Source organism: Nycticebus coucang, chromosome 13 (assembly GCF_027406575.1).
Source record: "Nycticebus coucang isolate mNycCou1 chromosome 13, mNycCou1.pri, whole genome shotgun sequence".
Taxonomy (NCBI): Eukaryota; Metazoa; Chordata; class Mammalia; order Primates; family Lorisidae; genus Nycticebus; species Nycticebus coucang.
In genome coordinates, this window is record NC_069792.1 from 92,518,271 (window position 1) to 92,532,372 (window position 14,102).

At 45.6% G+C, this 14,102-nt stretch overlaps 1 protein-coding gene across 1 annotated transcript in view; it reads right to left on the reverse strand.

Moving 5' to 3' along the window:
* Positions 1-14,102, reverse strand: part of KCNQ3 (potassium voltage-gated channel subfamily Q member 3) — a 310,685-nt gene that overhangs the window by 17,902 nt on the left and 278,681 nt on the right. Inside the window, exons 9-11 of the mRNA XM_053558265.1 lie at positions 13,849-13,875; positions 2,656-2,858; positions 1,668-1,770 (exon numbers count right to left, since the gene is read on the reverse strand). Coding sequence (XP_053414240.1) covers positions 1,668-1,770; positions 2,656-2,858; positions 13,849-13,875 — 333 coding nt within the window. The remainder of the gene's footprint in view (positions 1-1,667; positions 1,771-2,655; positions 2,859-13,848; positions 13,876-14,102) is intronic.

The following is a 14,102-nucleotide window of genomic DNA, read 5'->3' on the forward strand; positions in this document are numbered from 1 at the left end:
AATTTGTTCATAGTTTTTTGTTTTTTTTTTTTAAACTATAGTCCGGCCCTCCAACAGTCTGAGAGACAGTGAACTGGCCTCTTGTTTAAAAAGTTTGAGGAGCCCTGAGTCAGGCTGGCTGGGTTTTCCTACTCAGTCTATTAGCACTGGATCATACCCTTTTAGTCCAGTCATATTTCTACATGGCTATCCGTACTTCATTGAACCTAAGCATAAAAATGGACAATTTCCACCCTGAATGTTTGGATCATCATTCTGAAGACTCCTGTGTACTCACGCAAACTATATTTGTGAGCATTTTTTCCCAATTAATCTACTTTTTGCAGGTTGATTTTTTTGTGAACCTTCAGAGGGCCAAGGGGAACTCCCTCTCCTAGATCCCCACAACTGTTGCTGCTGTTTTTGTGCAGTTACAATGACAACAAAGACCAAAGACCTATGGACCACAAAACCTAAAATATTCCTATTTGGTCGTTTCTAGAAAAAGTTCGCCAATGCCTAAATTAAGGCATCAGTAAAAATGCTAAAAATAAGAAGGTAGAAACCAGACTACGACATTTCCCAGGAGAGACTCCCTCTAGGTTTTCTTTGAATAATGTCATTTATCCAGATAGTTTTGTCATCATCAACCACATTGACATCATGTCATATGCAATTGTATTATGAGAAAGTAGGTCAAAGGTTTTGCTGAGGTCTACATAGTATAACACCATTTTGGTCCCCTGACCTACAGGATTGCTAATGATGCTGAAAATATCATGACCAGTTTTTAGAAGATTCAACTTAGTTTCCAGAATTCACTGTCACCCGTATAAAGCACTTACATGCCCATATCCTGATAAAGTTTTTAAAGTTGTAGTATACTTTTAAATTTTCTTGCAGAATCCTAAAGTGAAATAGAAATAGCCATGGTGGATTCCAGTACAGTCAAAAAATCTACAATTTATTATCTTGTTAGGAATGTTAATGAAAAAGGACAACTTGGGGTCCTTCCTCTTTGCTAGGAGGAAACTTTCCACTGGCTGGTCCATCGGCCTGTGTCCGGCCCGTGCTGCCGCAGCCTGGGAGCCAAGCTGGGCAAGTGGGAAGGCCAGGCCCGGCTGTATGTGGCCACCAGATGGTCGCCGGACACACCAGAACTGGGCAGCTGGGAAGCGGGGCGCTGACAGCTGACAGGGGAGCTGCCCCCCAGAGCAGTAAGGATGCCCCCTGAAGGGACATGGAGTTGCTCAGAAACAGCCTGATTAAATAAATAAATAAATAAATAAATAAATAAAAAGGACAACTTGGATGAAGATAGGCGAAGAAAAATAATTTTGAGTAAGAGAAAAACCCATGTCAATACACCCCGATCCTAACACCCTGTAAACTGAATGGTGGTTAAAGCAAGAGAAGAGCTTAGAAAAAACATTTGGAAATAATGCTGCGAGGGTGGAGGGAGCATGTTTTTAACAAGGCAAGCAAGTGTCACCATAATGACTTCTAATGTCAGAATCGTCCTCGAGGCAGCATCCCCCATATAGTATGTATGTACTCTTTGGACCCAACTCAGAATTACTGCAGGGGCTTCCTGCTCCCTTCTCAAAGCCCAAGAGCCCTTTGCAAGATGCTCCCATGGGAGTTCAGCTGGGCCTGGGGAGGCAGTGGGCAGGAGGAAGGGGCGTTACCTGACAGCTCGGATGGCGGCCTTCAGGGTGGGGATCATGTCTTCAATGGGGAAGTCATTCCCGTAGCCCCTGTCTTCCGCCATGGGATCACCTGTCCCAGCATCTGGGAGGAAGACGCATAAATCAGGCCAGTCACACCCTGGGGACGTCACTGTTCAGCCATCGCCTTCTAAGCCTCTGGATTAGTCAGCCTCGAGCCTTTGTTCCCACTTTGTGAAACTATGCAATGTCCTCTAGTGGGACCGCGTTCAGCCCATCTTCTCCTCCTGAAGTCGGAGTCAGAGGTATATGCAGCTGGGGACAGGCGGAGGGTGGGAAGAGGCTAGAAGGGAGGCCAAGTGAGTTCCACAGTCCTGGAGTGGCCCCTCTGAGCAAGCAGAGGTCACATGCCAACATCTAGCATTCTTGCTCTGCCAGTCTCTCTCCTGGTGACCCTGGGAGGTCACTTTCTGAATTGTGCACACCTTAGCGGTCTTGGATAAGGCTAATTGGTTGATGGAACTCAAGGTTTGGCTCAGACTCTGCAGACACTGGCTTTCCTGCTATTTCTCTTTGCATATGCACAAGAGGCCATATCTCCTGTGGGCCTCACAGGATGATTTTCTAACACTTCTTTCTACCCTCAGGGGCACTGGGGTTCTATCTCCAGTTCACTTTGTACCTAGACCCTCCCCATCCTTCAAGTTGACCTCTATACTCATCACAGCTACCCCTGGAAACCAGGGTGACATGTCCTGAGGCTCCCAGGAGGAATCTGGGCTGACAGTGATGGAGTTGGTGGAATAGAAAAATGGCTAGAATGGCAGCCTCATGTTCCACGACTCCCGAGAGCGGATCACAGACACCTCCAGCCAAAAGGACAGGAATAAGGGGAAGGAAGAAGTTGGTTTGGGTGGGAGGGGAGAGGGCTACCCTGTGGACTTGAGGGACAGGGAGAGGTGAGGAGGGAGGAGTGGAGGAGATGGCATGGAGAGAGGAAACACGTTACCTTCAGAGCTCTGCCAGAAAGCGTAGGCTTTCATGCGGAAGGCGGTGCGGAAACGCTCTTTATTGTTTAAGCCAACAGGCTTTGGTTCTTTAGAAGGACTTTCTTCTATGGCATCTACATTCAGAGGGGTAAATAGCTTTCCTTTAGTATTGCTACCACGAGGATTAGAAAGGCGAACCCGATCCAAGAGACCCAGCTTTTGGCTACAAAATAAGCAAAAGTGAACAATTTTCCTCCTTCAGTGCAGGCTCTTCAAATTTCCCGTCCCGCCATAAAGACTCACACATTCTCCTCCAAGGAAGCATGCGGACCATGCACTCCTCTGCTGAAGAATTTGATTAAGCAGTCAGTCTGATTAAGGAGGGTGAAGCACGCATCCTGTTAAGGGGGCTCAAAAATTTACTGGCTATTACACCTTGGGCAAGTTTGGTAACTTGTCTGAACTTTAGTGTCCTCGTACGCTTAAGTGGAGGCCACGTGAGACAGAGCTGTGAAACACCTGCTCATTGCCTATGTCGCGGTCAGCCTTCCCCACGCCCACCCTCTGCGCCTGTGGCCTCCTAGCTCTCCTTCGTAGCATCTCCTGGTGCCCAGGAAGTCATTTTACTCAGACAAATCCTTATCAAATGTTCCTTGAGCAGAACCAAACAACAGAGGACATAAAGCAGGAATTAATTCTTACTCTGCTGGCCACAGACAGACTCCACACTTAGAATTGACTAACTCCTAGCTAAAATGTAGCTTCTTTTTCAATGATGAATGTGGGTCACAAAGCCCAGTAATACCCTCAGTGCCTGTGTCCTCCCACAACAGAAAGCACGGAGTTTTGAATCTTGTTATCTCCAGGTACTATTCATGCTCATCATTAGTATCGTGACAACAGCCAACCTGCCGCTAGGTCTTGTCATTAAGCTCCTCACAAACACAGACGACCACGTCTTGAAGTTTTAAATGTTTTGATAATTTTTTCAATGTAGTCAGCTTCTTTTGTACTGTGCATTGCTTTTTATTTAAAGGTTCAATTATTACTGTGAAAAGGGGCCCATGGGCTTCACAATACTGCCAGGGGGTTATTTACTGCAAAAAAACATCAGCAACTCCAACATGAAGTTGCCCTGGTAGGAAAAGCCAGTTGCACCTTGACTTAAGCCAGGTCCATCTTTCCCATCTGGCTGACTTTGGGCAAATGGGTGACCTTTTGAGCCTTAGTACCACATCTGTAAAATAGGGATACACATTCCCTGCTTCCCCTGGTTATGGTGAGATGATGTTTGTCAAGGATATGACACAGAGGTGGACACATAGCAGGTGCTCTGTACATACTAATGTTGTCCCTCTATTTCTCAACTTCCCCCCTGCCCTTCCCACGGTGAGCATAAGGATAAAGGCCTTTTTGTATGGGGATTTCCAAAGACAGCCACATTGCATGTTTGTACACATCAGCTTCCTCCCCACTACCCCACAAGGGGCTTGGCACACAACATATACTGACGTGCTCGCGTCATTGGGGAATAAATGAGCACATGAAAGAATGTGGCTGGTTGAATCAGCTCTTCATGGGTTTGAGACAACGTATTTTTCAAAGAGTGTGTGCGGTTAGGACACCATGTGTTTCCATCAGAAGCTGCTGGTGTCTGTGCCGCTTGGTGCATGCAGGGATCCTGGGGTTGGTGCTGCAGAGACGGGGTGTGGGTACTCCTGCCCGTGCTCTCTGAACACCAGCTCCTCATCTGTTAAGGGGCTTCATGGAGGTTTGGAGTATATGACACATGCTATCTGTAACATTTGCTGCCTACAGCCTGGCGTACAGAAGGCGTTAAGAAATACCTGAAATAACAGATGAGCAAATGATTGACCAAGTAAATGCTTCTGTGAAAGAGCAGTGGGCACTCACTATCCCCGACTCCTTCCAGACCTGTCCTTCTCTCCCAGTTCTACTGAGGAATCCTATGAATAACCATCTCAGGGTAAATTTAGAGAAACTCCAATATTCATCCAGCTCCATCTTCCCTGAATCAAAGTAAAAGTTTTTGAAACCGCTTTCCTGATGAATGGATGAATGGCTGGATGAATGGCTAATAGAACAGAGACCATATCAGGGCCAGTAAGTTAAAAACAGTGTGCGAAGCAGGAACTCAGGTGGACACACACAGAAGGCTAGCCTGCTCCATGCTGTGTGGAGACTGTACATTTCCGTGTCTGGCTGCCCCCATCGAGTCCTAGTTAGACAGGGACTTTTTCCTGGTTATCTGTGAACCCAGCAAATCCCCCTGCTTATCACACCTGGATATTCAGCATAGAGGCTAAAATCATGGGATTGGGGCAAAGCTAGCCTGGGTGAGCCTGTCCTGACAAACCATACAGCCTAGGACACATCACTTATGCCGTCTGGCCCTCAGGATCTCAGCAGCAAAACAATGACCATAAGCCTTGATTTGCAAGGATGTTTAAGGGTGAAATGAGGCAAAGCATGCCAGGTGCTCAGCAGGCTGTCCGGGATGCAGGAAGCGCGCAGGAAACGCTGGCTGTTATCCTTATCTTGGTGAGTAATCCTCCCACAGAAGCAGGACAAGGCTGACCACGTGTATGAAAAGGATGGATACAATTTCCTTGGCCACAAAAAATGTTTTGTTCTTTTATTTACATGAATGGAGTGAATTTCAGGGATTTATATATTAGTTTACTGTACTCCTAAATGCTTGTCTCCAAACATCCCACACTGTCATTGCACCCCACCTCTGCAGGAAGTAAGTCTACAAGAAGCTTAATTCCGAATAAACAAAAGAAGACAAAATTAATTGCAGCTACTTTGTCCTAACTTGAAATTTCATTATAATTACTGAATATTTAGAAAGACAGGGAGAGGACTCTCTTTGGTTCTATCTGTGTTGGGATTTAGGATTTGCTTGTTTTGGCATTTAAAATACTTCGCTGTAACCTCTAACCATTTAAAGTGCTGAGACCATGTTCACTTAAACCCCATTCATCACAGACGACAGTTTAGACACCATCAGAAATTCAGGTGCATCGTTGGGCGTAAGTCAGATGCCTCAGTTCCAAATTATTTGCAGCCGCTGCACCTAAGAGGCTTATGGAATTCTTCCTGCAGCAAAGGGGATGATCGGCTTACTTCTTAATTGCGTTGCCTGAAATCCAAGACCCTAAAGGATAGTTAAATGCAAGGCAAAGTTCACCTTTGAAACTCAAAACTCTTTTCTGCCTTTTCCGTATCGATTTCCAGTGCACAGTTCAGGTCTTGTTCTAGGAGGCCACTGCAGATCTTGCAAGAAAAGCCTTCTTTGGAACTGATATCAGATTTCCTTGGAAAGCCAGAGTTCCTGATTTGATTTAGTGCAGGTGAACAATTCCAAACGTGACTTGTAGAAAATGCAAATAAATGGACTGGGGATGGGACAGTAAAATCAAGCTCGTTCTGTCCAGGCTCCTGCCCAGCTGTCAGCACCCCAGAACTCCAGCCAGGTCGGGCTCTGTGCAGTTTCCTGACACTTAGCACTTTGCACATGCTGAGAACTCTACCTGGGGAAACCTTCATCACTTCTTTCATCTAAATGACTCTTGGTTTTGTCCTAAACTTGGCCTAAGCATCAGCCCCAAGGCTCACCTATCAGCATGTCTGGATGCTCAGTGCAGCAACTAAGACCCCTCAGACATCCATTCACTGTGCCCCTAGAACAATTTGATGCTTGGGCACCATAACAAAATCATCATTGGTTCTCCACTGAGGATGAATCTGACCCTGCCCCAACACCGCCTACCAGGAGACATTTAGTGATGAACCTTCATAGTTAACTACATCCCCACATTGACTATCTCCTTCAGTTAACCTAATTTTTGTAGACTGGACATGCACCACATGTACTTAATGGAAGTTCCTTATGTTGACCACCTCTGTATGTTAGCCAGTTTGTTATGGTCCGTCAGGTGGTCAACTTACAGAGGTTTTGTATTTTTTGTTGTTGTTGCTGAGACAACTACTGCTGACCCCGCAGTGGCGAGCACTCCTGCCATCTAGTGGACAGAGGCAAAGACACCGTTAAACATCCTGCAACTCACAAGAACTATCTGTCCCAAATATCAATAGTGCTGAGGTTGAAAAACTAAAAGGCAAGCTTTAGAGCCAGAAACAACCCTGCTCAATTGTATATCCAGCAGCTATCCCAGTTGCTGGCATATTGTAAACCTGAAGGCATTATTATGATGTTGTCTGAATGAAGGAAGGAATACAATATTCAACTTTTTCATTAATAAAATGTAATTTTATTACATTATTAATTTTATTACATTCAGCTGAGGGAGAGAGTGCTGTGTTCTGAAAAGAGCACTGGGTTCAAATTTCTATTCAGTAATTAACATTTCAGCTTCATTAAGTCACTAACTCTTTCTGATTCAATTTCTTCATCTGTAAAATGAACCTAACATTACTTATTTATTAAACAAGGTATTCGACATGTGGTAAATATGAGGATCCTAGAAACGTTCTGAGTTTAATACAGTGGTGATTAAAACAGAAGTGCTTTTCAGCTTCCAGTGAGCTTGTGATAAAGTCAGAAAGATATACAGTAAGACGCATTCATTGTTAGAAATCAGACAAGGGAACAGGGTGCAGTGACAAAGAATAATGGCAGGTCTACTTGGGTAGAGTGGTCAGGGAAGACGTCTTGAGTGGGTGGGAAGCCAGTCACAGGAGTCCAGGAGGAAGATGGTGATAGTCAAGATACAGGGACATGAAGGGTGAGAGGGGGACTGATCTCCAAGAAAAGAACTCTCTAGACAGAAGAAGCAAGGGGCAGGAAGACTGGGAATGGGGGCCTAAAGGGAGGGCACGTGGTCTAAACAACCTAGGTGAGGGCAGAGTGGCACCAGATAAAATCAGAGGCCATTCAGGGATCTTGGATCATGGGTGGAAGGATGATAGCTGGATGGATGAATGATGAATGGATGCAGCGTCACTAGAGTAAAAGAAAACAAAACCAAACCAAGAGTAATTGAAGAAGTGGTTAACCTTCATGCCATTTGATCTGAGAGCTCAGTGAGATGGCACAGACAGACTGACCAGCACAGGGCAGCTATGGGGGTTAAGGATTTAATTTTTTTTTCCTTTTTACCTTCATTCTTCCATCTTCCTACCTTTCCATGTAGAAGGGTGGGCCTAACACAGATCTGAAGTCACCTTTTAGTAGGCTCTTCTAGCACCATGCCCTATCCTGAGAAAGATGGAGAGGCATACAGGTAATAAACATCTGTCACATTTCACGTGCCACACAGTAAGCAAGGAGGGCTGAGGGGATGTACTGCGTGAAACGTCTGTTTTCAGGCTGATGGGAGCAAGCCAAGGAGCTGTGACTCGTTCTTGTGTTCTGAGGAATGACGTGCTCACAGGTAGAGAGCAGGCACGTGAGGCAGAGGGAGGATCATGCTGTCTCTTATTTTTAAAGTCATAAAAATGGGATTTCCATACTCTCAGAAGAATTAACAAGCAGCCTCTAGCCTTCTACTGGCTTCTCTCAATGGGAGGAGGTGAATGATCTGATTGGGTTACAGTGAGTGTGCAGTAGTTACTGGTTCACGTTCATTTATCAGGAGAGTTCCATAGTAAATGTCAGAGTTCAGATATGGTCTTTCCCCAGCTCTCTGCACCCTGTGGCTGGCTGGGTGAGTATCTGCTCTGTGCCCTGGAGGCTTCCGAGGCCAGACTTGGTGGGAATTGTTATGAAGCTCCTTGTTGCGCCCAGATCAAACCCTGCTTTACTCAGCAAATGTAACCTATGTTTTAATCCTTCTCTGATTCCTAGGTCTATTTCTCAATTGATTCATAATCCAATTATGAATCAAAATTATTCCAAAATGAAAATTGAGACACAGTCTTCAGGACGGGTCTGGGATTCCTCTGGGTTTAAACAAAATTGGTCCTCTGGAGTCTCCCCTCTGCATCTTCATGACTCTGCAGCCTGGGCCAGAGCTGCAAGGTCTGGGTGGCAGAGAGAATATTAATAGCCATGGGATTGTGTTCAGGCCTTGTGTTTTGCTCTGGGTAACAGTTTTCTCATCAGTAAAGTTAGGAAATTGTATTATTTGATCTCTACATTACCTTTAGTTAACACTGATTCTGAGGTGTTTTTCTGCCAACATGACTCTGACAGATAAATTTTATGTGGCTGACACCACAGAAAGAAGGCAAAGTTTGAATCACAGAATCTGGCCAAATGCTCCCTTACTCCATATAAGATCCTGGCTCTGTGCTTTTTCTCACCTCTATAGCCTCCTCTCACGGCAGAGACTCCAGCTACGTGAGCCAAAAAAGGTACAAGAAAACAAAATAAGCAAGGACTGATTAGATAACTACACCCAATATCCAGAGGGGATTCATGGTGGTTGGGACCAGAAACTTTGGAGCTAGGCCACAGGATCCAAGTTGTGCTCTTGTTACTTTCTAGCCATGTGACCGACTTACCTATCTGAACCTCATTCTCAGCTACAAAATGGGGATTAAAAGTAGTACCTACGAGGCTAGGTGCGGTGCCTCACACCTGTCATCTCAGTACTCTGGGAGGCTAAGGTAGGTTGATTACTTGAGCTCAGAAGTTTGAGACCAGCCTGAGAAAAAGTGAGACCCCATCTCTGCCAAAAAACAGAAAAGCTAGCAGGGCATAGTGGCGCATGCCTATAATCCTAGCTATTCAGGAGGCTGAGGCAGAAGGATCACTTGAATTCATGAGTCTGAGATTGCTCTGAGTTAGGTGAGGCTATGCAACAGAGTGAGACTCTGCCTGAAAAGAAAAACAACAACAACAAAAAACCAACAACAACAACAAAAAAACCCCAAATAGTACCTGCCTCTTAGGGTGAGTATGAAGCAATTAATAAACATTCTTTGTAAGTTATTATTACAATACTTGAATTCTTTGATCCAAAGAACAGTCCTCTGCTAAATTTGACAGCTCAGTAATGGAACAGATATAATCACCAGATGAAGATAAAGCAGGTCCCTAGGATAAATTTCTTCCCTTTCCAAAGACAGATACAGAGAAGAAAAGTCCTGATGGCTGCTGTTGAGATGAAATGGTTTGAAGATACAAAGTGAACCAATGGGCTCAGACAAGCAATTGTCAACACAGGTAACTGTTGTAAGAACGTATGCCATATGATTATTAGGAATTTGAAAATTCATAGGTAGCATTTCTGAATGGATGCCATTTTTGTCTGCTTGATGTTTCATCCTCACCCTGGGACGAAATGGGAACTGATTCTCCCCACTTTCACCAAGTGATTCTAATGGGGGATGCTAACCGTGGCACCTTCCTTTGCACCCACCCACTCCAACAGTGGGAACCTGGCCCAGAGGTTAGTCAGGAGTGGCCTCTACCTTCCAAGTCATAGGGATTGTCCAGGCTGTGATATGTGGCCCAAATTGAGCAAATGGGAGTGCTTCTCTGGGATTTTAAAAACCAATGTTGGGTGAAGGATAGATGGACAGAATAAAGAAGAAAAAGAAGGTGATACTGAATCTTTGGGCATGAGCTTCATTGGTATGGAGAGTCATTTGATGTAGTGAAATCATCACAGAGAGACCAATAGAGGCAAGAGATGGAGAGAAGAAACCCAGAGGGCCCCATTCCTGTGCCGCGGGGTCCCCACCTGCTCTGCCGGCTGGCTGTGTGAGTCATTGCCTTGCTCTCTTCATCTGAGGTAGTTCAAGCTGTGTCTATGACACTTGCAGAATGGAGAGCTTATCCATCCATCCACCCACCCACTCTCCCATAAGTTCATGTCTACAGAATGCTGCCTACTGCCAGGCTGTGGTCCAGGCATTTCGTCAGGTGCTAGAAACAGAGCAGTGAGTAGAACAGGCGAGGCTCTTGTAAACTTTTGTTATTAGTACATATTGAGTATTATAATTTTTTTTTTTTTTTGCAGTTTCTTTTGGCCGGGGCTGGGTTTGAACCCGCCACCTCCAGCATATGGGGCTGGCACCCTACTCCTTTGAGCCACAGGCGCCGCCCCGAGTGTTACAATTTTAATACAGGTTACCCCTTTCTTGAAATGTGTATACATTTTTGGCACCTTCAATATCAAGAGGATAGATATTGAGGAATGTGGGTGGAAGGTCAGGGAAGGCCACTCTTGGGAAGTGACATCAGGCCCAGCCCCAAATGAAGTGAAGGAGCAGCTCTGAAGACGCGAGGTAAGATTTCTGGAGAACAAGTGTCAAGACGGTGTGCCTGTTGTATTCATGACCTCACTTGACTCATGGACAACCAGGAGGGCACAACAACCCATGTGCTGCCGGCAGGGCCAACCCGGTGTGGGAGGAGCACAGGCTTCTGCAGAGAGACCTGCATTGCAAAGACCCACCGTGGCTATTTCTGAGCTTGACTTGGGTGTAAGTTATGTGAATGCTTGAGCTCAACTTCCTCATAAGTGAAATGGAGTTACAATACATTCTTTACTGGGTCATGTATCTACTCACTCAGCAGATATTTACGGGGCACATCCTATATTTCAGGCACAGTGTCAGCTTTGTGAAGCTCATGACCTAGACCAGTGTTTTGGAAACTTTTTGATCCCCTGGCACACTTGAACTTATTGCTAAACGTCTACGGCACACTTAAATTACGTCAACAAACAAAAGAGTAAAAATATATACTTACTATGCTTTGAACTTCTTTTGAAAATAATTTAATTATCTTTAAAGTTTTGGGGGCACATCTAAGATCTTCTCAGGGCACACCAGTGTGTCACGGCATACAGGTTGAAAATCACTGGTCTACAGAGAGTGTATGTTTCCTTCTCAGGATCTGTGATTCTAAAGTTAACCAGAAGGAAGGCAGCCAACTTCTACAGGTGCCCCGAGGGTTGCCGTACATAGGGAAAATGGGGAATTATAGCTAAATGCACCTTTATATTTACAAAATATTCATAATAAAATTTAACAAGAAGAATATTTTGTAAATATTATCCACACACATATGTGTTCTCTTAGGGAATCTCTGAGTCCTAAGAGCAGCATGGGTGGGGTATCCTAACTAGGTTAGGAGGGATGGGTGGTGTCAACTGCCTCCCTTTTTACAAGAATCAAGTAAGGTAACATATACAAAGTGCTCATGATGAAATGGTCAAAGCCAATCTCTCAGTCATAATACGGATTCAGCTGGGCTTCTGTTCCTCAAACAAGTCCATATAAATCAGAACAGCCAAGACAACTCTTACAAAGCAACAGCTTTATAACTAACTATGAGCTTGAGCTCTTTCCAGTAAGTTGAATAAAAAGTTATTTTTCTAGACCCCAAAGTAGCCCCAGGAGCTGTTAAGTCAGAAAATACAATTCTTTACTCAGCTGACAAGTAAACAAATGTGTGGGATGCTTAAGCGAGAAGGAGGCAGCGAGATGAATGGCCACGGTTTAGAAAGGCTAACACAGGAAGGTTGAACACCAGTCACCTGTCAGCTGGTGGGGGAGGCTATTGGAAGGGGGAAGATGGGTGTCACTAAGTTTTTTTTTTTTTTTGGCCGGGGCTGGGTTTGAACCCGCCACCTCCGGCATATGGGACCGGCGCCCTACTCCTTGAGCCACAGGTGCCGCCCAGGTGTCACTAAGTTTTAATCTAACACATACGTACCCTGCTGACCGTGCTCCAGTCACCTTGTTTCCCGCTTTCCTGGGTAAAGGAATTGACCCCTCGGTAGACAATTCTACCACCCTCTGAATTCTGTTTGGATCTGTATAGAAAAGGCTCTAAAAGGCTCACCTTTCCAGTGAGAAGCCGACAAAGGGTTCTCAACCTGTGGGTTACGACCCCTTTGTAACAACGAAAATACACTGCAGCATTAGGAAGGTTGAGAACCAGTGCTCTAAAGGTAGATTTAATAATTCACTGGAAGGATTAACACCTGCATGATTTAAAGCCCTGCTGGTCATGAGAGAAGAAGGGTAAAGAATGCCCTGTTGGGAGCCCTGAGACCAGGTATCACGACTGCTGGTGCCCATGGGCTGTGTGGCCTGGGTGAGCCTGTCCTCTCTGGGGCCCTCAGCTTCTATAGACACATCTGGAAGAGCTCTCTGTGGCAGCTTCCCAGTCTGCCTCCGGAGCCAAGAGCTGCTGGGGTCCTCTAGCAACTGCCCTGGTGTTGTCACTGTCAGTTGCCCATCCCTGCTTGCTGATCTCTCCAAACACCCCTGCAGTCTAAACTGGGTCCAGGTGAGAAACTCGCGGGCAGCTTGAAAACGCACAGAAAGGGCCCAGAAGCTGTGCCATCTGTCAGATCATGTTGGACAGAGCTTCCTGGGCTCGATCAGGAGGACCAGACTCAGCTTCCCAAAGGCCACTTTTCTCAAGTGGGTCCCCTACAAGGCAGTTCAGGGTCGTCTCACCTCCTTTGAACAAATTTTGTCACTATAGAAGCAGACAGTTGGACTTGAGTGTCCAGGAGATCAATTGTGAGGCCTTACATGCAGTTTTTCAGCAATCATGGTTTAAAAACATATAGACATATATATATACACACACACACACATAAATATGCACATATGTTTATGTCTATGAATATATAAGTAGTTTACACTGATCTTTGCAAAAGATGGTTTTTCTTTATAGTCTAGAACAGAGTCCCTAGTTTCTCCTACATTGTGACATTGAGTGGAGAAGAGGAAACGAGGTCAGTTAGAGAAACGATCATAACCCAGAAGCTTCTGCAGTCTCGGCAGGGCCCTGCAGCAAATGTGGTTTACTGGGAAACCTCTGCAGTTTTAGGAATCATGAATTAACAGCCTCATTCACTTTCTGAAGAGCCATCTGTGAGCCCAAGAAAACAAAGCAGTATGTCATGGAAACAGCACATTTGTAATATTCATACCTGACTTCGAATTCTGGTCTTGCCACTCAGTAGTTGCTGTGTGACCCAAAGGGAGTGACTCAACCTCTCTGAGTAGCTGGAAGTCCTGGCACAGAACCTAGCCCTCAGGATACACCAAATACACGTGGCTGCTGCTCTGATTCCTATTAAGGTGTCCTTGGGTAAATCAGCATGAAAGTGGCAGAGGAATGTGGGAGTCCGCAGCAACAGTAAGTCCCCATGTCCTGACCTGTGACCAGCACAGCCGCCCTGTGCCAGACAGAAACACACCCTCTTCCCGACACAGTGATGGGAAGAAGGGGCTCATAAGCAGAAACCTACCTGGCTGCTGCCTCCAGCTGTTCTTTCCTGTAAGAAGAGGAAGGGAAAAAATAAAGCATAAATTCCCAGCCTTCGCTCCAAAGCTTCCCTCTGAAGTTGACGAAGCAGAGCTGGGCTCTAGGACAGGTTGGTGACTGTGGAGGGAAACCATGAGGGAAGGAGGGTCCCCAGCCAGACTCCAGGCTGCCCCAGCGACCGCGGCTCTGCACGTTCCCCTTCCTTCCCTTCCCCTCCCGTCATTCAGCCAGGAAAGG